The sequence below is a fragment of the Cucurbita moschata genome, unplaced genomic scaffold (genome assembly GCF_002738365.1).
Source record: "Cucurbita moschata cultivar Rifu unplaced genomic scaffold, Cmos_1.0 Cmo_Scf00008, whole genome shotgun sequence".
Classification (NCBI taxonomy): Eukaryota; Viridiplantae; Streptophyta; class Magnoliopsida; order Cucurbitales; family Cucurbitaceae; genus Cucurbita; species Cucurbita moschata.
The window spans coordinates 2,849,461-2,872,533 of record NW_019268524.1 but is presented as its reverse complement, the minus strand read 5'-3'; the positions used below and the strand labels follow the sequence as shown (position 1 = coordinate 2,872,533).

At 36.0% G+C, this 23,073-nt stretch overlaps 4 protein-coding genes across 8 annotated transcripts in view; 2 read left to right on the top strand and 2 right to left on the bottom strand.

The window, feature by feature from the left end:
• Window positions 1-1,394: 1,394 nt before the first annotated feature.
• LOC111445776 (probable rhamnogalacturonate lyase B) lies at window positions 1,395-7,646 on the top strand. 2 transcript variants are annotated; one of them, XM_023084249.1, is made up of 15 exons: window positions 1,395-1,689; window positions 1,779-1,900; window positions 2,109-2,168; window positions 2,369-2,488; window positions 2,578-2,697; window positions 2,789-2,930; window positions 3,442-3,612; window positions 4,114-4,269; window positions 4,355-4,461; window positions 4,945-5,035; window positions 5,359-5,500; window positions 5,578-5,734; window positions 6,032-6,148; window positions 6,752-6,881; window positions 7,303-7,646. In XM_023084249.1, exons 1-15 carry the CDS (start codon window positions 1,426-1,428, stop codon window positions 7,540-7,542), a joined length of 2,139 nt encoding a protein of 712 aa, XP_022940017.1. In that variant the 5' UTR covers window positions 1,395-1,425; the 3' UTR covers window positions 7,543-7,646. The 2 variants fall into 2 exon arrangements, with proteins under 2 accessions (XP_022940017.1, XP_022940018.1); XM_023084250.1 differs by lacking the exon at window positions 1,395-1,689 and having other exon boundaries at window positions 1,868-1,900; window positions 2,073-2,168.
• Window positions 7,647-8,881: 1,235 nt separating this feature from the next.
• LOC111446721 (transcription initiation factor IIA subunit 2-like) lies at window positions 8,882-10,644 on the top strand. The gene is made up of 4 exons (XM_023085657.1): window positions 8,882-9,014; window positions 9,205-9,353; window positions 9,462-9,512; window positions 10,236-10,644. The coding sequence occupies exons 2-4, from the start codon at window positions 9,225-9,227 to the stop codon at window positions 10,374-10,376; spliced, it is 321 nt and encodes a 106-aa protein (XP_022941425.1). The 5' UTR covers window positions 8,882-9,014; window positions 9,205-9,224; the 3' UTR covers window positions 10,377-10,644.
• A 101-nt stretch (window positions 10,645-10,745) lies between these two features.
• Window positions 10,746-14,557, bottom strand: LOC111446720 (neuroguidin). Its single transcript, XM_023085656.1, has 9 exons — window positions 14,418-14,557; window positions 13,852-14,004; window positions 13,570-13,657; window positions 12,119-12,298; window positions 11,850-12,032; window positions 11,571-11,744; window positions 11,319-11,473; window positions 11,099-11,225; window positions 10,746-10,977 (listed from the first exon to the last, which is right to left on the bottom strand). Exons 2-9 carry the CDS (start codon window positions 13,893-13,895, stop codon window positions 10,966-10,968), a joined length of 963 nt encoding a protein of 320 aa, XP_022941424.1. The 5' UTR covers window positions 13,896-14,004; window positions 14,418-14,557; the 3' UTR covers window positions 10,746-10,965.
• A 983-nt stretch (window positions 14,558-15,540) lies between these two features.
• LOC111446719 (BEACH domain-containing protein B) overlaps window positions 15,541-23,073 on the bottom strand; it is a 23,833-nt gene continuing 16,300 nt past the window's right edge. For 2 of the 4 annotated variants that reach the window (XR_002711130.1, XR_002711131.1), the window contains exons 31-42: window positions 21,994-22,215; window positions 21,403-21,879; window positions 20,997-21,326; window positions 20,470-20,922; window positions 20,351-20,397; window positions 19,930-20,023; window positions 19,552-19,758; window positions 19,143-19,268; window positions 18,690-19,061; window positions 18,367-18,598; window positions 16,330-17,080; window positions 15,541-16,104 (exon numbers count right to left, since the gene is read on the bottom strand). Coding sequence is in view for 1 of the 4 variants with exons in the window: in XM_023085655.1 (XP_022941423.1) it covers window positions 16,383-17,080; window positions 18,367-18,598; window positions 18,690-19,061; window positions 19,143-19,268; window positions 19,552-19,758; window positions 19,930-20,023; window positions 20,351-20,397; window positions 20,470-20,922; window positions 20,997-21,326; window positions 21,403-21,879; window positions 21,994-22,215 (3,258 nt within the window). In the remaining 3 variants the exon portion in view is untranslated. Of the gene's footprint in view, window positions 16,105-16,325; window positions 17,081-18,366; window positions 18,599-18,689; window positions 19,062-19,142; window positions 19,269-19,551; window positions 19,759-19,929; window positions 20,024-20,350; window positions 20,398-20,469; window positions 20,923-20,996; window positions 21,327-21,402; window positions 21,880-21,993; window positions 22,216-23,073 lie in introns of those variants that run through there. The other 2 variants (XR_002711132.1, XM_023085655.1) reach the window with 2 other exon arrangements.

Here is a 23,073-nt window from a genome sequence, read left to right as displayed (position 1 = left end):
GTAAAAAATTATTGGGCAAGACCGTAAGTTTAGGATATATTCGCTCTTATCCAAAGTTGAATATTGTTATTATATGGTAATTTTTATAGGCTAAAAAGCCAAACATTTTAAATTTTGGAAATAAATAATTATAAAACAAATGGAGTCTTGATAAACTTGATTTTGAAGCACTTTATGTGTTGTGAGGGTGTCATGCATGAGCCATCACGCCGCTAACACTCCTCTTCTAACTCCAATTTTTCACATAATCTTCAGTTTCTTTACTCTCATATGAAGCAACCACCCTTCCAAGATATCAATAGCTTGCAAGATATCGTAAACTAAAGCTCGTGTATGACTCGGATCATGTTCGGGTGGAGCTAGAAATTTTCATAAGGGACAAAATTTCATATTTCGAGATACTTTAGAAATAAAACTTTATTTTTTTTTCCGAATTTTTTTAAATATTTTTAGGTGAATGGGTATTTTTTTTAATTGTATTTAATAATCTTTTAAAATTTGTTCTTAATTGTTTTAGAATAATTGAAGTAGTTTTTCCTTCTAAATTAAAGCTATAAACATAATTCTATACAACAGTTCTTAATGATTAAAAAAAAAAAAAAAAACCTAAAATAGTCGACTTTCACTATAGTATGTTTAATGTCAAATGTTAATAAATTTATGACTTTTATATTTTATAGTCAGTTGAAAATGATTAAACTCGATCTTTAACAATTTAATTTTTGGAGGCTAAATTTGTAATTTAACCAATAATAAAAATCTAACGGATTGAGATAGGTCACTAATATTCATCGTAGCAATAATTTAAATGTATGAATAATATGTCCTCACACCCAAAGTTAATATCATTCATTACGTTATCAAGTCTGTATTATTATGCTATTTAGCATTCAAAATCACAATTAATTATAAAAAGGATCAAAATGAAAATTAAGGAATCCAACAGCTAATTTCTGGCCAATTTTAAAATTTTAAAATTTTCACAATTAATTTACTTCATTCCTAGGCTGAAATAGGTAGATTCCACATCAACGGCTCAAATACATTCCATTTTAGTTATTTAATTCTCATTTTATCTTATTTTTTATATTTTTAAACATCCAAATTAATTCTTTCCATTTTCAATAAATCTTAAAATAATAACAATAGTTTTAATTTAAGAAAATACAACATAAATTTGTTTCCAAAATTTACCAAATAGTTTTTTTTTTTGTTGTTAATTTCAACTAATTTTAAAATTTGTTAAAAAAAAAAAAAAAAAACAAATTCTAAATATTGGTTTTTAACCTTATATATAATGAAACCAAATGTGGCGACAAAGCAAGGAGTTCACGAGAGGCTTTGCCTTTTAGTTCAAGTAACCAAAGCCTAGCTATAAAGTTAAAAAAGGTTCCCTTCGAAGCCCTTTCTTCCTTCACGTACCCAATGTCAACAGATTTGAGGGAAATGAAAAAAAGTGCATTTTCAATTTTGTCCGACTCCCTCAAAATATTTTGGCTCTTTTCTTCCCTTTTCTTTTACGTTTACGGACCCTTCATCCCCCCGACGACAAAAGACCCCGCCTTCTCGACCACGCCCGACACCAATGGACACGGCCCCGATGGACACAACCCCGATGGACATAGCCCTGATGGACACAGCCCCAATGCATCAGTGTCTCTGTTGCAACTTCACATCCAAGAACAATATGTAACGCTCTGTCATCTTTTCTATGATTATTTTTGGTAGCGTTAGAATTACGTGTTTAAAGAATTTAACATGTTATTGTGGTATAACAGGTTGTGATGGAGAATGAAATAATTGCAGTGACGATATCGAATCCGATGGGATTTGTCACCGGAATACAATACCATGGGATTGAAAACTTGCTTGATGTGACCAATCCTGAAGATGATAGAGGGTAATTAACTCTATTTTCCTAAATTATTAAGGATTATTTTATTAGGTTAAAAAAATAAATTAAAAAAAAATATATTTTGTTTTCAAATTTATTAAGAATTATAAAAAATTATTATTTTAAAGAAAAAAAAAAAAAAAAAACTTTAATTTTTGGTTTTCTTCTATTAATACAGAGCTAAGCCTTGTGATTGTTTGGGCTGAATATACAGATATTGGGACGTTGTTTGGAACACCGCAGGAGCGAAAGGAACCAAAGGCATGTTTGATCGGTAAGTTTCCTAAGAACCAGCAACGTTTTCTCCCTTTTTTCGTTTCTTAGTGCGCCATTTTTCAGTTCAAATGCCGCTTGTTTCTACTTTGTTGTTTGTAAATCAAAATTTATCCAGGATTTTGGTGAAGATTATAGAAGTAATAAACAGAAACTCGAAAGTATTTTGAAAAATTTGAAGCAATTTCGTTTAATTTACAGAATTGAAGCAACAGATTTCAAGGTAATCGTACAAAATGACGAACAGATAGAACTCTCATTCAGCAGAACTTACAATTCATCCTCCGGAGACGACGTAGTTCCTTTGAATGTCGACAAAAGGTAACCAAACAGAACAAAAAAACTCTCAAAATTATGATGAAATGAACGATTAATGGAAAAATCTTCTTCATCTTCTTCTTCTTCGACAGGTTCGTGATACTTCGAAATTCATCAGGATTCTATTCGTACGCCATTTACGAACACTTGAAAGACTGGCCAGCGTTTAACATCGACAACACCAGAATCGCATTCAAGCCGCGAAAAGACAAGTAAAGAAATCGGTGTTTTGAATTTGATCTTCTTTTTGTTTCTTTTCGATTTGGAAGAAACTGAGATTGAATCGACTAAGGAAATGTTTAGGTTTCGATACATGGTAGTAGCAGATGAGAGACAGAGATTCATGCCTTTACCAGACGATCGGAAGCCACCCCGAGGAGTAGCCCTAGAGTATCCAGAGGCCGTCCTCCTTGTGGATCCTATAGAACCCGAGTTCAAGGGAGAGGTGCCTCTTTCAACTCTTTTTATAAGAAATTTTATTTTATATATATATATATTTTTTTTATTTATGCTTAAAATTTCTCAAATTTCTTTTGAATATTCAAAATATTAAAATTTTTTTGTTAGTTTTATTTAATATTTGAATCCAACACTCACTTTTTTCAACATAATATTTTTGTATGCGTTGCGTGAAATTATTAATTAACACTATTAATGCACTGATTTTAATTTTAATTTTTCTCCTTTTAGTGGAAAAGTAAGTTTGATTTTATTTTTAAAAAAATGATAAATTAGATTTTAATTTAGATTATATTATAATATATTGTCTTATTATCTTATATTTTTTTTAAAAAGCATATATTGTTTTTTAAGCCTTAATTTTTTTTGTGTGAATATTACAATTTTTTAAAAGAATATGCATAAAAATTATTAAAAAAATAAAACAAAATTATTTTTAATTTTGATACTTCTAGGGATAAGAAATTTGTTTTGTTTGACGAGGGGCGATGATGCAGGTGGATGACAAGTACCAATACGGGTGCGAAAGCAAAGACACTCGGGTTCACGGGTGGATATCCAACGACCCGCCCATTGGCATTTGGCAAATCACAGCCAGCGAGGAGTATCGCTCCGGTGGGCCCCTCAAACAAGTTCTCACCTCCCATGTGGGTCCCACCTCCCTTACGGTAAGTGCGCTCTCTCTGCTCCCACTTTTTTTATTTTTTTATTTTTATTTTCTTTAAACCATATTTTTATACTATTAACTTTTAAATTTATTCTATTTTCATACTTTAAAATAATATATATATTTTAAAGTAATGTATATTTTGAGTTTGAATTTTTAAAAAATAACTATTTTCATCCCTACATTTACTTTATTTTTAACAAATTAATAAAGTAATTTTGAATAAATGCTAAAATGACCATGATTTCAAATCAAATAAGTTAAATTATTATAAAATAAAAAATGATTAATTCTTTAATAAAAATGAGAATAAAGAAGATATTTAAAAAAAAATGGATCTATTGATAAATGAGGAGAGTATTCTTTGAATATAAACCTATGATAATTTCATAAATTAGCTGTGAAACATTCATCATCATTTGTTGCAATTACAAGTAATTTGATGATTATGATTATGATTATGATTATGAATTAACGTGTAGATTGGAATTGAATTTGTTAGGTTTTCCATAGCGCTCATTACGCAGGAGCGGCTATGGTGATACGGTTTGGAAGTAACGAGGCATGGAAGAAGGTGTACGGCCCTGTCTTTATACATATCAATTCCTTGCCTGAAAAAGAAGATCCACTCAGACTTTGGCAAAATGCTAAAGAACAGGTATATAGTTTCTACAAGGATGGATGCAAATTATGTTGATGATTTTGATTTTAATTTTAAATTTAAATGGAGTTTTCATTTTCAGATGGCTGCTGAAGTTCAAAGCTGGCCTTACAATTTCCCTGCGTCTAAGGATTTTATCAAAGCAGACCAACGAGGGACTGTCACTGGCACATTGATGATCCATGAGAGGTATTCCTCGATTATAAACTCATATCATTCCCTAAATGAGCCGATGTGAGACTTTCATCATCTAATACCTCCTCTCAAACAAAGTACGCCTCCCCTTAATCGAGGCTCGACTCCTTTTTCTTTTGGAGTCTTAATTGAGTCCTTTGTTCGACATTTGAGGATTCTATTGGCATGACTAAGTTTAGGACATAACTCTGATACCATGTTAGATGAACACGACTCTTCACAATGGTATGATATTGTCTACTTTGAGCATAAACTCTCATGGCTTTGCTCCAAAATGACTCATACCAATGGAGATAGTATTCCTTGATTATAAACCTATAATATTTCTTAAATTAGCCGACGTGGGACTCTCATCATCGAACAATATGTATTTACATTTTAGTTTCTAACGTTTCAGTCTCTAACTTCTAACACGTGTCTATTTTAGTTCTTGTTTACAAAATTACTTACTAAATTCCATTATTTTGAGCTTCTTAGATATGTGAGTAATGAATCCATACCTGCAAGTGGTGCATATGTGGGGCTGGCACTTCCCGGGGAACTTGGCTCCTGGCAAACAGAAAGCAAGGTACAGCAACATCACAGAATCTTCTACATTCAGCCAAACAGCTTTAACATTTAAAAAAAAGTAAAAAAAAATTAAATAATTACTATCAATATTTGTTTATAATTTATAAAGATAATTTAAGGTCGGCTTGGAATGACTTATTTTAAACGGACCCTAAGTTAGCCAAAATAGTCGTCCCTCGGCTTATATGATTTACTATGAGGGTACTTTTCAAGAACTCAGTTCTTAAAATGCTGCTTAGATGCAAAAGCCCCCTAAAACTATATTAATCTTCAGTCAATGGTTGATGAGTTTAGCTGAAGTTAACACATTTTGGAACTCAGGGCTACCAATTCTGGAGCAGAGCAGATGAGAATGGACATTTCACTTTGGAAAATGTTCTCAGTGGAAATTATAGTCTTAATGGATGGGTATATAATTTTATCAGCGAGTACCAATATGATGCTTTCATCACTGTAACCCCAGGTTTGTATCTCCAACTCCATTAATTTCATGCTTTCATTAAGTGTATAATTAGTAGTTTAATCTCGTTGAGTATTTAGGCAGCGATATCGATGTGGGTGAACTTGTTTTCGAGCCTCCAAGAGATGGTCCAACATTGTGGGAAATAGGCATTCCAGATCGTACTGCTGCAGAATTCTATGTACCAGATCCTAGTCCCAAGTTTATTAATAAACTTTTTGTCAATCATTCAGATAAGTAAGTTCTCCTTCTAGTTTTTCACTTTACTTTCTGTATGTACTTTTTTCCCTTTTAGCATAGCTCTAAATTAGCCTCCTCATAGTTATATTACGGTTAAATTACAAGTTTAATCCGTTAACATTGAAGTTTATGTCTTAATCTATTCATAATAATAAATCTCTAAACTTGGGATCGAACATGCATTAAACTTGTAATTTAACCATATATTTATATATATTTGAGGTTCGATGGGACAATTCTATTTCAATATTTCTTATTTTCTATGTTAATTTACTCTATGAATTATTATTTCAGGTTTAGGCAGTATGGGTTATGGGAAAGATACGCAGAATTATATCCTAAGGAGGACCTAGTTTATACGGTTGACCATAGTGACTACAAAAAAGATTGGTTCTTTGCACAAGTTAACAGGTCTCCTTCCTCAACTTTGTTCTTGCAGTTTTAGTTTTCCTTCGAGCTGTTTGAGGTGTTCGGCTTTAGCTTTGTCAGCACGGTCGGAGAAATAATAGAATCTTTTGCAATGACGTGTGGGTCCTTATTAGCTTCTATGTTTCTCGACTCTTTTCGTCTTTCTGCATTCCCCCGTAACTACACTATGTCTTTCAGTTTCTGTTTTGTTTAGTGTCATTTTATTGTTTGCTCTCTCACGCTAATACTTCATCCTTTTTAACGCTGTTATCCACTCCTATAAAATGCTAAACAAGTCGGGCCATCCTCTTTATCCTCATTGGACTCAAGGACATCGATAAGCTAAACCAATTAAGTAGGTTTCTTGACTTATGTCGTGCGGGCTAAGTAGCATGCTGGCTAACATAGAAACAAGCTAGCTCAAGCTGTATCAGTGATTTCAAATTTTTATGTAATTCTGCACCATAACCACTTCGAAAATGAAAGATTTTGGTTTACTATTTCATATTGCATTTTTCTTAGTTCTTGTTAGCATTTTATAGAACTATTGTTAACATGGAACTGAGTTGGTAGATACTTTGGCTATAACCCTTGTTTGCAATGCAGGAAGATAGACGACAACAACACATATGTAGGAACTACTTGGAAAATTGAGTTCAAAATTGACAGTCCAGATACACATGGAACATATAAGCTGCGTCTTGCATTGGCCACTGCACATGCTGCAGAATTACAAGTATGGAACTCTATCTTTATCTTTATGTTTGGCAGCTGATGGCCTCTCAGTTTGGGGTTAATTTATAAATTTAGTATCCGGTTAGCTACTTAACCTACACGGTCAACTCAATAAAAAATACCATCTTATTAATACATGATAGCTAACTGGGACCTATTCAATATGTTACTGGCTTCTTATCGTAGAGACTATTTGTGAGGTATTATCAACTCATAGAGACTACCTTCTAACTCTCTTGAACAGTAAGGATCAGAACTTTAATGTAAATCGTTACAAATTTGGTCCAAATTTTGAATCATGGTTTTAGGAGTTTGAATTTGTCTCTATAATTTGATAAAACTTTCCTAAATAGTTCGGGTAGGAACTATGGATGTGGTGTCTCCATTTTTCGCTTGAAACTAAAATATATTGTTACTTGAAGGTTCGAGTGAATGATGCACAAACAGTTACCCCGTTATTCACAACTGGAGTAATTGGAAAGGACAACACTATAGCTAGACATGGAATTCACGGTCTGTACCGGTTTTACAGTGTCGATATTCCGGGCAGTGAGCTTGTGGCGGGCAACAATACAATTTTTCTTACACAAACAAATGACCACGGTCCTTTTGTTGGGATTATGTATGATTATATTCGTTTGGAAGGACCCTTAACTTCCTAAATGTAAATAGTTCAATTGAATGTTTTGCAGAGTGATTATCCAATGAAATCAACTCCATTGCCTTTATTTGGTGGAAATTGAGGAAATTAAGTGCCCAAATTCAATGTTCATCTTATATAAAATTTACTTATTCTGGGTACTTAAGAATCTCTTCTAAGAGCCAAATCAAATATATTTCAAAAGATAAAGAGATCAATCACAATCTCGAAAGTCAATAGCTCTTGAACACTTGAAAGCTTATTGAGTTAAAAGAACAAAAAGACTTAGAAAGGACGTTTTCTCCTTATTTCTAAAAATTCAGTCATTGATGCACAATTGAATTTGAATTATTATCAAGAACAGGGATGAAGGCACCATTGAAAATATTGAGATCTTCAAATGTATCAACAAAGTCGGATGAATAAATTCCTTTTAGTAAAACAGAGGAAGATGAGCATTTCTCATGTCTTAGATTATTTGAATGAATTTTTTATTATCTACTTCTACCAAACACAAAATTATTATTCTAACAACTAACTACATACTTGAGACATCAGAATAATAAATCTTTGAACATGAAAATTTGAAGTAACAAACATTTATTCAATGCAATTCGTAAATATAAGAATAACAAGAGAAGTACTGCAATGCGATCTAGAACTCGGACGCAGAAATGTTGCGACGTTTGAGGATCTAATAAGAATTCAGAACAACATTGAGAAATTCCAAATCTAAAAACAACACAAATGAATCCTACATATGTATAACTTATTACAGAAGGCATTCCTGCCAAACATAAATTTCTAAAATAAAACAAACGTCCGCATACGACAATCTTAACTAGATAATAAGAACAATAAACATGATGTAGGAACACATTTCCAAAAATGAGAAACTTACCGTTTTAACGTGAACGATTCGAGCGAAGGTCAGTGAGGGGAAGAACATGGATGCGAGAGCAAAAATGAGGATTCCATGAGTTAATCGATGAGCAAAAGTGAGAGCGGGAAGGAGATCGGATATGATTCTGGTAAAGATAAGGAATCGATCTGATACATTTTTTCTTTCGTTTGAAGGTTGAGCGAAAAAGGGAGACTCGAATGGCGGGAAAGGTCGCTTTGGAAAGTCGATCAAATCTGACTTTTTGACTTGCTACTTAAACCTTTTATTTTTGGGCCGGGCTGAAAGAAGGTTTTATTGGGCTCACGAACAAATTGGGCCATCGGAACATAACTTTAGGGCCCATTTTACTTTTTGAGCCCACAATGAGAAACAAAGGCGCATCGTCAGGGGCAAATTCGTCATTTTGATGAGTTTCCATTCCGTGGCTTCGCTGCTATATATACCCTCATCTACAAAATCTAGGGTATAAAAAGCCCCAAATTTCTTCGCTCGCGAAAAGCATTTGGAGCTAACGTTAACCCAGTTAGAATCAAAGAAACCAGAAGCATCACAAACTCACTTTCAATCCGTAGCTACAATTCGTTGCTCTTGTACTCTTTCTCTTTATTATTATTTTCTCATTCCTTTTCGAATTGATTTCTCGCTTTAATTTCGAAGATTTTGCCTGCTTTCTCGAATTTTGACGCTATGTTTCAAATTTTCATTTAGTTTTGTCAATTACGGATGTGCTCTGTTGAACTAAATTTGATATCTTAGCCAAAGAACTTCCATATGTTGCAGATCTTGTTTTTCGAAGAAGAATGGCAACGTTTGAACTCTACCGCAGATCGACGATCGGAATGTGTTTGACTGAAACTTTGGACGAAATGGTCCAGAACGGTACTCTTAGTCCGGAGCTTGCTATTCAGGTTCTTGTGCAGTTCGATAAGGTATAGTTAAAGCTGGTTCAGAGATGTTTTTATGTGTATATTTTGGATTCGTGTTCGAAATTGAGGTCTTGTTTGATTTAATTTCGTAGCGCTTTTGGTTTTTTGCAGTCCATGACCGAGGCTCTGGAATCACAGGTGAAAAGCAAGGTGACTATCAAGGTATGTTTGTTCGGCTTATGAATTTGATTGCATCTTTGAATGCCAGAGATTTATGCTGCGAAGTAAAGACATTATAAACTTGAAACGTGTTTTTACTTATAAGAGGAATTAGTTGTGTTTGCCTGTTCTGAGATACTTATGTTTGTGCTCTATTGCACGTCAAGCCTTAACATGAATGTATAGTACAATTTTTTCCCCATGATCTTTTGGTTGCCCGAAGTGAATGAAGAACCATGATAAAGAAAACATATTACCTCGCCTTTCTGAATGAGTTGCAGTCGAGGCGGAAATGGCACTAGGGTACGGCATAGAAACATTTGCATTCGAAAGTTGGAAGTTTAGATTGTGGAACATTTGATCTAATTCTAAATGGATTAGATTACTTAATTGATTCTTCAAGCGTTTTCCAGCATAAAATATTGCAGCTTGAATAAGTTCATCTGGAATAAACTTGGTAATTATTTGTACATTTGAATCTGGGGATAAAGTAATCGATGCAATTAGAGATTTAAGCCGGTGCATCAATTACTTCTACAATTAGTCTTTCCTTCAAGTTATATATTCGATCCAATGGCTGATGGATTTTCTCATGATACTCTTGAAAGTTCGTCGTGATTGTATGAGAACTATGGATGAGATCACAATCACGTCAATATTTGAGGAGTTATATAATTAACACTTTGGGTGATTTCTGAGCCTCTTTGTCCTATTGTATTGCAACAGGGACATCTGCATACCTATCGATTCTGCGACAACGTTTGGACGTTCATTTTGCAGGATGCAACGTTCAAGAACGAGGATTCCCAGGAGACTGTGGGAAGAATTAAAATAGTAGCATGCGACTCAAAGTTACTCACACAATAAGCTGTTCCAGATACCACTTTATTAGATGAAGTTTCCATAATTATTTGCTGATGATTGAGGGAAATAGTCACGATGAGAGGAGATGGCCACCAAGGCTGTGCTTCATGTTGCAAGTTTGGAAAAGATTCAAATGTGATTCTGTAAAGCTACTTTCACGCACATTAACATTACCTTTGATCTTAATTGGCTTCCAAAGCCAGATTCATGACAATTATACAACCCTTCTAGTTGAATGATAATAAAACACGAGATATCTGTTTTCACATTATGCTTTTAATCTCAATTTCTAGTTTCTTCGATACTCATAAACCCGTTCGGTTGATCGAAACTGTTTCTTTGATTAGTTATTGCAATTCTTCAACATTTATATTAAGGATCAACCTATATTCTCTTAGAATTAAAGAACATTTTGAGTAAACAAAAGATGCATCTAATCGACTCAGGTACCTCGAGGGGTCAACAAACTAATATTGGTTTCCGGGCTAATAACATATATGAAAAGAAGGGTAAAAACAATATAAATTTTTACTTCGACATACAATTTTATCCAGAAGTACCACTTCCCATCATCCTGATGCTGCCCGGGGTTTCAATGCCTGCCCTGCAGAAAGCAAAGGTATGTTGTTTGATTCTATGTAAAATCCAAGAGCTCCAAAGTTTAGGCTAAAATCTACAATGCATTTACAAAAACAAATGGAAAAAGAAAGGAAAGAAATACAAACCTTGCGCTTCTTATATTTTCTCATTCCGCCTCTACTACTACCAAAACTGGTCGGTTGCTCGTCATCAGCACCTCCCAAGGGCATCGATTTTACTTCGTCAAAGAAACTATCGGTTACGCCACCCATCCTAGAGAATAAAATGAAGTGTGTCAAAACCGAACTTAAGGAAACAATCATTAGATGTTTTAGAAGTACGGTGATTGAATCGAAGTTTTCGTACCCATATCTCGACTTCTTTAGGTATTTTTCTCGCTTTTTCTCCATCTTTGTAAGCGGAGCACGAGTGAATAGCTCCTCTTCTCTTCGATCACGTTCGTCCATTTTAGCTACATATCTAGCAACTTCTCTATTTTCGAGTCCAATGCTTTCTTTAATCTGTAGTTACCATGAACAACAAGTTTTAAGTACTCTATATGTTGGATGTTTAGAAAAAAAAAAACCCATATTATATAATAGTACTTCCATAACAAACCTCTTCAGGTTTCCCAGCCATGTCATCCATTAGCTCCCTCATATAATCACTCTGTCGAGCTCTTCGGAGCGTCTCTAAATCCTTCCTCGAGGAATTTCTCTCCTTCCTAGAGCTCTTATCTTCATCCATAGTAGTAGGGGCAAACCTTGGTGGACGATATATACCATCTCCATCCTATTTGAATGTTCAGTTCAGAAAGCAAAAGCCATTGTTGAGTTTTTCACATAACAAATTGGAACAAAAGAGTTATTAAACTTGATCCTTGACTTAATGCCTCACCTCAGCAATCCCTTCTGATTTACTGACAAGCATGTCAGGGTTTGGACGATATTTTAACCGATCATCCGTAGCCTGAGGTGTAGCTGATTCCTTTTCATCCACGATTGCATCCTCTTTTGCAACAACAGAAACTCTTGTCAGCTTCTGGATCTGATACTCAAGCTTCTTATCGATAGGTCGAATCTGCGTCAACCAAAAGGCAGGCCTTATGAATATGTTCCATCCATGTAGGTAAGCAAGCAGAAAAAAGTAGGGGAAAAGGAACGAACCTTCTCGAGAAATAACCTTATCTCTACAAGACTCCTGACAACAGGATGGCCCTCAATTGAGAACCCCTTGGCTTTGCGAAGCAAATAGTATACAAGTGAAGAGCAATAGTTAAGAAGTAATAAATATTTGGCGTCAAGATAGCTTATCCCATCTGATGTAGGAAGCTCGTTTGATTTTACCTGACATACAAAACACAGATAAAGCCATCAATCAAAAGCTGGAATTTTTTGTAGCTAAAAGAAGCAAAGACTAAAAATAATAAGATACTTCGGCCCAAATTCTGTGACAAAGGGTAAAGACATTTTTCGCACGTTTTTGCTCATATATTCTTGATAAAGATGTGGGCTTATTGTCATCCACCGGTTTTTATGATGATTACGGTCGAGATATCCAGCATTGGTTAAATAAAATCGTAGGTTCAAATTTCTGCAATAGAAGTGACTCATCCCATAGGATCAGTTAAGGATATCCAAAAAAGTTAGTTCTACAAGATCAGGCAGTGTTTTTCAAGCAGTACTCTTAAAACAACAGGACTTCTTGCTTGAACAAAGGCAAGATACGCACAAAAGGCAATCACTTAAAGCAAACTATAGTTTGTCAAATCAGATACTATAATTAGAACATACTAAATAGGATAAAGAACATAAATATACACTTTCGAATGTCAAAAAAGCACTAGATAAGATTTTCTGCAGAGAAATTGTCATGGTTAACCAAAAAAATAAAATTTTGAATTCGGAGACACGTTGAGATTCTGGCCACAAGAATCTCCTCAGTATTTTGAAAACTTGCAATTGATACAGTAATAAACACAAAGTTAAATTTTTTAGAACAATAATATTTTGCAGATTATAATACAAAGAACACACATAATCAGATATAACTCTCCATAGCTATATAACATGCTAAAGATGGACATAACTCGCAAGTCAAGTGTACCAAAACAGGAGAAAGTGCATTATTAATATATTTTTCATTAGGTAAGGACATCACTTTGGAAACACAGTGAGCTAGTCAATCAAAGTTTCGTCACGATATCATGGGAGTGCAAAATTCGAATTAGATCGAGATAGTAAAATGTGAAATGAGGCGCTTATCATGACAACTACTGAGAGATTGAACTAAAAAAACAAAATGTAGACTCTGGAGACTTCCAATCCTCATTCATTATCAAGCTTTCAGACTATAACTTTCACAGACTTGAAGATTGAATTGCATGAAAACTTCAGATAATAGAACCCCATCCACTCCAAAGAGACAATAGCACGTGAAAATAAACATCGATGCTGATTCTTTGCACATATTTCTTCCTGGATATTAGCTGTGCCAGCATGATAATCTACCTTTCTTCCTACCTAAATTGACATATCTAAAATGAAAAAAAATTATGATTTATACAAGAGTGTTCTCTTTGCTATCTGGGATGAGCAGATACTGAGAATGTTCTAACCTTGGCAGTTAAAGCCTGGACTTTATTTGTGACTGTGTCCAATCCATCCTTCATTTCCTTCAACAATGCAGTTAGTTGAGAAGCTTCTCTGAGAGAATTCATTCATAGTAACTCAGATAAATATAATCATGGAAAAAAGGCAATATAAATATGTCACTCCAAAAGATCCATTGTCATGGAACAAATTGGAGTAGTCACAACATTTTAGTCTTATGACAAGCATTGGAACTATTCTAAGATAAAATTAACAATTTATACCAAAAAAAAAAAGGATTCCGTTACCTGTTTGTTCTATCATCGCAACGCATGTTGTTGTGTTCCTCCATCGCAGTAACTGAAACGCTAAATTTCTAGACTGCACTCTGTTTTCAGGCTACAATATCTTAGAGATAACTGTTTGAGCTTCGAGCAACTCACACTCCGCAAATAAGCAACCTAACACAATGGTGTTTTTCATCAGAAAAGAAGTTCATTTATGAAAGAGTAATCTCAAGCTTAAGAAAGAATAACATTGCCAAGAGAAACGCAATCCACAAACTGAGATAAATAGGCATATAAGATGTAAAAACAAGTAATTCCATATCACGAGGATTTCATAAACCTTCCATAATAAGTCTGAAGCACAAAATGTACTTCAATATTGAAATATCGGATGACTGTGTATTTGCAAAAAATAAAGAAATCTCAATCAACTGTATCGGAGAATTCATATATATCAAAGAAACCAATAAGCCAAACGAAACGAGGATCAGAAACAGAGATGAATATTTTCGCCGTCGATGAGAGTAACAGTGAGATTACTACGACTGCAACGGAGCGAGAGAAGAGAGATAGGGAATGCAAAGAACCTGAGAGAGCGATTCGGTGTCGCCGTTGCCGTCGGTGAGAACAATAATGATATTGCTGTGCTCTTCGGGGCAACTGCTTGCTTCGAAGCGCTGGCGGCAAAGGTCTCTATAGAAAATCCGGTCAAATCTTTGCACTAGGGTTTTATTTTTAAAGATGAAAAAGAAAAGATACTACTATTGTCTATAATCTTAGTAAAAAATTACTTAAATATTGTCTAATAGATTTTATTTTTAAATTTTAAAAATATTTTAATAGATATTTCAAATTTCAATTTTATATCTCATTAGCTTTTATTAATTAAAAATTTAAAATCCAATTATTTATTATATACAAATTTAAATTTAATGCACGATAGAAACTTAAACTTTTGAATGTATTTAGTAAATCTATGAATAATTAGGGATTGGTCAGGCATGCATGTTGTTGTGTACGTGAAGACATGCCTCGTGTGTCAACAAGACAAAGTCGAGCGGGATAGACTCTTGAGGCTCTTCGAGTTGTATCCTGTACCACAAAAACCATGGGAAAGTGTCTCCATAGATTTTATCGCGGCTCTGCCAAAAAAGGGAGTATGGGTCTTGATCGTGCTGGACCAACTCACAAACAAAAAGAAAGATGCAAATTTCTAGCAACGAGACCCGTCCATATTCTTTAAATGGGCAAGACTCGCTCAGATCTATTGTTAGGGACCCAACCTTCATTAGCTATTTCTAGCTGGAGCTCTGATTCAAGCATGTCTTGGTTTCAAAATCGGTGAGTTCAAACACAAACCGAGATGTTGAGAGAAGCAACCAAAATAACGGGTATATTTGGGTGTATAAGAAGCTATGTACTTCTCAAGGCAAATAAGAATCAACCGCTTGAGCGTTAAAATATAAAGCATCCAAAACTACGATATCCAATTCTTTTTTACTGTCGACCTGTAGCAAAAATTTCAAATTTATGCCAAATTGCAACAAATCTCCTGAATTCCTAAAAATCCATCGTTGAAACGAACATAGTAATCAACCATTTTTCATATTTTTAAACAATAAGCAATACAACCCGAACACATTCATTTTCAATCCCTGAGCTCACAAGTTACGAATCTCCAACATATACAAAATGCAAGAAAATGAAAGAAAAGGAAACGAAATCTAGAGCCATATTAGAAGTTGAAACTAAATTTAGAACGGTTGACAGATACAACTTAACTTATCTTATCTCGAGGACGTTTCAATAAACGATTAGCATGACATGGAGCAGCTAAAAGCTAAGTATTACTAAATCAACAAGATGAGTAAAATATACAAATTGATATGAACAGTTTAAATAAGAACTAAACCTATTGAAAAGATGTTCTTAAGTTCAAGGCCTCAAAGGATGAAGGCAAACTGAGGTGCACCAACTGATAATGGACATTTAGTCTACCGATTATATACAAGTTTCAGCTCCTCCACTGTCTATACATTTCCCCAAGATGAAGATAATCAGATCTGTATAAGAGATGATCAAGTAGAAAGCTCATGGTGTAGAGAAAAAAATTGCGTCGGGACTATCCTGTGTCGTATTTGAAGCAATATAAGCTCGGATACGTTAAGCTGTTCGAGCTATCAGCAAGAACATCCTTCCAGATCCTCAGACATGGAGTACTTCAAAAAATTGAAACAGATCATAACTCCAAAGTCATGGTTACTGCAAAATGCTCTGCAGAGTTTGCATAAACATTATGGAAGACGAACACGGTGTAAGTTTATTTTCTTATAAATATGGATCGAGACGTTTGTTCATCATAAAACTTTACTTGTTCATCATAAAATTCACTCTGGTTTTGTCTTAAGACTGTTTTTTTTTGTTTGGTTTTTCTGTTTTTCTGGACAATCTTTAAACTACATAATAAACAGAACAATATTGGTAACTATGAAGACAAACCTGGGGCAATAGAGCAGCATGTCAGAATCCCATATCTACTGAGAGAGGTTCTATCACACAGCAGAAGGTTTAGTTTTGGTATTTCGAGACGGGCTAGCTTTTCGTAGCTGAGGATTCTCGATCGAATATACAAGAAGACTTCCATCTTTTGTTCCAGCAAGGAAGCATTCTTCGGCGGTAACAGTTAGAGACACGATTACTTTTCCAATTCCATTGTACCTACTTATAACCTCGAGCGAGTTCATGGAGCGGACGACTATCTGGCCATGATCACCAGCACAAACCAAAAACTCGCCACATTGGCTGAGTTGGACACAGTTGAGGCGGCCATTGGATTCCGAAGCAGCCAAATGTTTCCCATTTATTGAATAGAGATGCAAACTAAGATCATCATCAGCATAAAACACGACTCTGCCATGCCGAGAAGCCACGAGCTTTGACAATCCACAACCAGATGGATGATGCAAAGATCTTATGTATCGTCCCTCACGAAGAGTATGAAAAATGCAAGTCCCGTCTTTTGAACCACTGATAACTATGTCTAGCTCCACACTAACATATAAGCACGTAATTATGTCGTCATGCCCACAGAGAACATGGAATGGAGTCTCTGCAATGACATTGTCTTTTCGAGGTGGCTCGGATTGTGTGTTGCGTGCTTTTTTTTCGGAGAACCTACCACGGAGAACATTCCACACCATGACTGTAGTGTCGTAACTTCCCGTAGCAAGAATGCTTCCATCCGATGTCACTGCAACATCGATAATTATCGTATCATCATAGTATACGAATAAATGTATATTACTGAGGATAGATATGAGACAATTATACATATACACACACATTAAAGTCCTCAAGCTGGAATATATATGTTAATCACGCCCATGTTACAAAGATGATATATTCAAACTCCATTTTTAGCTTTCGATGAAGACATAACTGACATACAATGCTAACCGAACAAGTTATGTTTGGTCAGGTCACTGTAAGATGAATCAACTTTCTATAGGAGGGAAGCATGATGTCAGCTCTCCACCACTCTTGGGCCTTATGACCTAAGTAAGTTACCATATGGCACATGTGTGCATCATGGTGTGGCCGAGTGTTGCAAAGCTAGTGTCTTGGACGTCTTCCTTTGTAAATGGGTTTCCAAGAACAGGTTGGGTGGCACGGATGTGCCGACATTGCACCCTGTCCCTTGAGTCGGAGGTTGGTATATAAAGCCGTCCTTCAGCACGGTATGCAAAAATGACTAAGAAGTTGGGAGGTTTGGTTCTCTCCCAGACTAATCCCCACAACTAGTCTCCCCAGACACCAAATCTTATTCAACTTGTAACCCTAGTAATGAACTTGAATTGCACCAACTCCTCTCCTATAAGTAGCTGCTAGATAAGGTTTCGAATTGGGGATGGAAAGCCTTGATTTGTGTAGCTTGTTTCGAATTGTGCAGAGGAATAGATTACATAAACTATGTATTTGATTTGTGAATTTGTGATTAATAAAATCCAATGTATAACCTAGAGGGTAGATTCAAGAAGCCTACGCTTATGTAACTCGTGAACCAAATGCTTCCTACAAAATCTGGAGGCATACTCCTCTTAGGTCGAGCCCTAAATATGCCCACGTTCGATTCCTCTTACTAATCCTATTGATAATCTCATCTTGGCACTCGTTCCTTTCTCCAGTCGATGTGGGACCCCCACCAAATCCACCCTCCTTCGGGGCCCAACGTCCTTACTGGCACACCGCCTCGTGTCTACCCCCTTCGGGGAACAGCCTCCTCACTGACACATTGCCGAGTGTCTGGCTCTGATACCAGTTGTAACGGCTCAAGCCCACCGCTAGCATACATTGTCCTCTTTGGACTTTTCCTTTCAGACTTTCCCTCAAAGTTTTTAAAACGCGTCTACTAAGGAAAGGTTTCCACACCCTTATAAAGGGTGTTTCGTTCTCCTCCATAACTAATGTGGAATATCACAATGATCTCATAAGCAAGCCGATAAAATACCATAATTCTAATACATATAATGAAGGTACCTGCTGCACAGCTAACCACATCACTATGCTGTCGGATGCTTTGTAACAACCTGCCATCAGTCAGGGAAATAATATGAAAACTATTATCCCAATTCCCACAAGAAACCAGAAAGTTCTCGGCGGGTGTCGGCATGGTAGCGAAGCATTGTCCTCCAAGTTCAAAATTTTCAGCTAGAGGGCTCCCGATTTTACGAGGAGAAAGGATATCCGAACCCACTCCAAAAAAAGGTTCCTGCAAAACGTTAATAAATTTGTAAATCACAACAAAATCAATTTTATAGATAACAAGAATTATCGACTTTCATAGACGTTCGAGAACGAACCTGAGACCCGGAGAACGTAAAATTTCCTCCATACTGTAACTGAGTGGTCAACCACATCTTAACAGTCAGAACTAGCCCCTGGCTCACAAGGACAATATGCGTGTCTAACATACTAATGTGTAATATGGCCGAGGGACGATGAGTGGAACATGAAATAATGGACGTTAAATTAATGGAACCCGGAGCAAAATGTAACGGGTGTGCTATCGGTATTGGTGGCCCTCTTCTTGGATGTTTTTTACGAAAGATCTGGATTGGCGTTTGGCCAAAGTTGGCAATTTGATCTTCAATCGCTGATCGTTGAAAATCGTCTTCCATAGTGCCAAGATCAGCAGCACCTTCATAAGTCAGATAATAAAAGACATTTGCAGCCTGCAATACATCACATTCAAATATTATGGATTATGGGGAAAGGTTTCTACAAGAGATTTAAACTTGATTCTCAGATAATACCTCCACTGCTGGTTTTCCGCGCTGCTTATAACCAAAAACAAGATCTATCCAGTGATGTAGATTTGAACTAACATACTCACTTTCAAGTGCTTCCCTGTTCTTACTTATAAATACTTCAGGTGAGCCCTACCAAAAAGATCGAAATGAAGTTTGTTATATAGAACATATCAAAAAGGGAGCAACCAAGAACAGATGGCTTATGTAACAACCCAAGTCCACCGCTAGTAGATATTGTCCTCTTTGGCTTTCCTTTCTGGGCTTCCCCTCAACCTCGAAAGAAAAAGTCCAAAGAGGACAATATTTGCTAGCGATGGGTTTGGGCTGTTACAATGCAAAAGCAACTGACTTCACTTTATAACTCGGGAAACACACGAGGATGTTTATCGACAGACAAAAAACAATTACACACCTTGGCCCAAGGAGGGAGGACTACATCACCTAAGGGTTCACCATCTTGTTTAACCCCCAAGTGATAATGATTTGAATTGCAGAGAAACTCTGGCATGTAAAAGAACTCAGGTATCAACTCCTTCACATCACTTGTATTGGACAAGCAATTTCTATATGTCGCCTCGATGCTTTGAAAAAGTCGATCTGCGTGATCAAATTTACCCCCCTGACCAAAAGCAGAAGTGAACGTTTATTTGTCAAACAGAAAATAACTGAACGGCTTCACGCCACTCAACCGACCCTTTTTCTTGCAAAATTTAATTTCGGGATTTTTGTAATTTGAATCTTTATTATTAACGTCTCGTTTGTCAGGAGTAGTATAACACTGACAACTTACTTGCAAATTCCGGTGAAGAGAAGTAAATGGCTCCAAGCGTAAAAGATAGTAGAGAACAATTCCCATGCTTGAGTAATGAGATCCATAATAAAAACTGCACATAAATATTAGCACATGAGTAGAACAAATATACGGAACTATGCAACTTTTATCATTAATCTAATTTTGTTTCGTTGAGTCGTGATTTAAGGGAGTGTTCGAGTGTCGATATAATTAAAACCATAACCCATAAGCTTTTGTTTTTGGATTGAACGGTGATTTAACATGGTAGCACGTAGGAAGTCCTCAGTTCGAACCCTATAATGTCATTTTCTCCCCAATTAATACTGATTTTCATTTTCTGGCCAGCTAATTTTTGTACCCTTCAAAGAAATTAAATACCAAAACTTGCTTAAGAATATGAAATCAGGCGAGAAATCACCTTGGTATGTCGGGATCACAAAAGTTACGATATCTATCTTCAAATACCTGCAGTGGTAACACATATTATAACGGTAAAAAAATTAGGGACATACGGTGTGAGGTGTTAAATGAACAAACCTCGAAACGTTTCGGATCTAATGCTCCAACAGGCTTTGAAAGATCACGAAAAGTTGACGACTTATTAAAATCAAGAACCTCGGAGGAGTAATCCGCCAAAACCCAGGGAAACACTGGATACTGAGTTAAATCGTTATAAGATCTTCCAGAAAGAGTATTGAGAATCATTAGATACTCGAAGTTTGTAATATCCCTTCTCTTCCAACTCTCTCGGGCACTTTCTGCCATCTCGAGGGCAACACGTCTATCAACGAAAGAAATAACTCCACTTTGATTTCGACTACTACCTTTAGGAAACAAATAGTCATTTCTACTGGACACGATCAACGTCCCAATATCTTTGGCACCTTTTGGTGAGTTGAAATTTAAAAAGACTGGTGGAACGGAATCGCTGAAGAAGATCTCTATCGCAGTGTATCTAAGTAAATATCGAGTCCAGTGAACTCCTTTTATCTGGGAAGAAAGAAATATTAGATTTCGGTACAAACAATGCCTGATAAAACGAAACGAAATCTGTGATTCCCTACCTTTCCAATGTTCCATCTCCTATGACGTCTGAAATTTTTTAGTGGTCGTTTTAAATTGCCATCGTCATTCATCACGTCCACATCATCAACTACTGTACCCTTTGTGGAATCCAATTGTAAATATAGAGGCCACTTTAGAGACTTCTGCTTTTGATCGAGCTTAGTCAAATCCGAACTTTTAAGAGCTTCGAAGTTCTTAAAGGTGGACGCTCCCCCAGTACCTTCGACCAAAAACTCCCCAAAGAAATGCAAAGCGTTTTTCATTACAGCCAAATATCCAGCTAATTTTCTTTTGGATGTCACAAGTACACATGGAGTTGACGTGAGAACCTGATGCACGAAGCCATTAATAAACGCTACCGAAATATTTTATCTAATTGGGTGCAGTTTAATATGAGTTTCGTACCTCGCTTTCTTCTGTCACCGGAGAAAATAAAGAAGTATCTTTTCTGTCCTGTACGATATCTTTCCATTCACCGACGTCTTTGACTTGCTCTAGGTACTGACCATCCGAAGAATCCTTGAGATTAGAAGCATTTGGTTCACATGGTTCAACATCATTTTCAATGGGCTCTGAGTTTCCTTCATCAGTTATCTTCATAGCACCTTTCAGCAAAAATCTTTTCATTTGCTCCGGCATGTGCCCGACAATACTAGATTTTTTTACATTTTCAGCGTTATTAATGTCGTCGTTAGGAGAAATTGATGGGGGGTGACACAACTTTTCATCAAAGTGATAATTCTTTCTTAGTTTCGGTCTTCGTCGCCACGTATCTTCCGTCTTGTCGAGCTTCCAATGTGTTGAAGAAATGTTTGGAGAAGAATTAGCAGACCACGGGCCTCGCTCATCAATCAAAGCACGAAACATGTGCATCCACTTTTCCTGCCAATAGAAAAGACTATGAAGGACTGATGAAACAATCTTCGAGTTCCTATTACACGTAAAACAAATGGGTGATGATAAGTATGAAAAGTAAACAATGTAGAGTATACACACTGCGATATTTTGCTGCACTTCCTCATAAGCAAGCTGGAATGCAGCCTTTCTATTGTCGTCTGCAATCAAAATGGAAGTCAGACTACTTTGCATCTCCTCTTCAAAAACCTTCTGGTTGATCGACTCGTTAGATAAGCTTTCTTCCATTCGAAGTCTTAGTTCATGCAACTGCTTCTGATGGTCAATTTTCGACGACTTCATATAGTTTACTTCATCAGCTATCTGCAAAAGAATCGGCGTCGGACAGTTAATAAATAATAAATAAAATATCTTCTCTCGCTATACTGGAACTTCTCGATTTTCACCTGAGAGCAATACAAATGCTATTTGGAATAAGAAAAGTCAAATTTCATCTCTCCTTTGGTTTAGAGACGAGTCAACAATAATGAGAGGTGGATACGTTTTGTAACACCCCAAGTCCACCGCTAGCAGATATTGTTCTCTTTAGGCTTTTCCTTTCGGGCTTCTCCTCAAGGTTTTTAAATCGTGTCTACTAGGGAGTGGTTTCCACACCCTTACAAAGAATGTTTTGTTCTCCTCCCCAACCGACGTGGGATCTCATAATCCACCCCCTTCGAAACCTAACGTCCTTACTGGCACTCGTTTCCTTCTTCAATCGATGTGGGACCCCCAAATCCACCCTCATTCGGGGCCCAGAGTCCTTGCGGGCACACCCACTCGTGTCCACCCCCTTCGGGGCTCAGCCTCCTCACTGGCACATCACCTGATGTTTGGTTCTGATACCATTTGTAACAGCCCAAGCCCACTGCTAGAAGATATTGTCCTATTTGGGTTTTTCCTTTTGGGCTTCCCCCTCAAGATTTTTAAAACGCATCTGCTAGGGAGAGGTTTCCACATCCTTATAAAATTGGGTACTCTTGATTTTTTTTTTATTTTTTTTATTTGTATCTTTAAACACTTTTTCCTTTTCATTAATCAACAAAAAGTTCGTTTCTTGTCCCAAAAAAAAAAAAGTAAAAATATCGAAATGGAATAATAGGAAATCTACAAAAAAAAAAAAAAAAAAAAAAAAAAAAAAAAAAAAAAAAAAAAAAAAAAAAAAAAAAAAAAAAAAAAAAA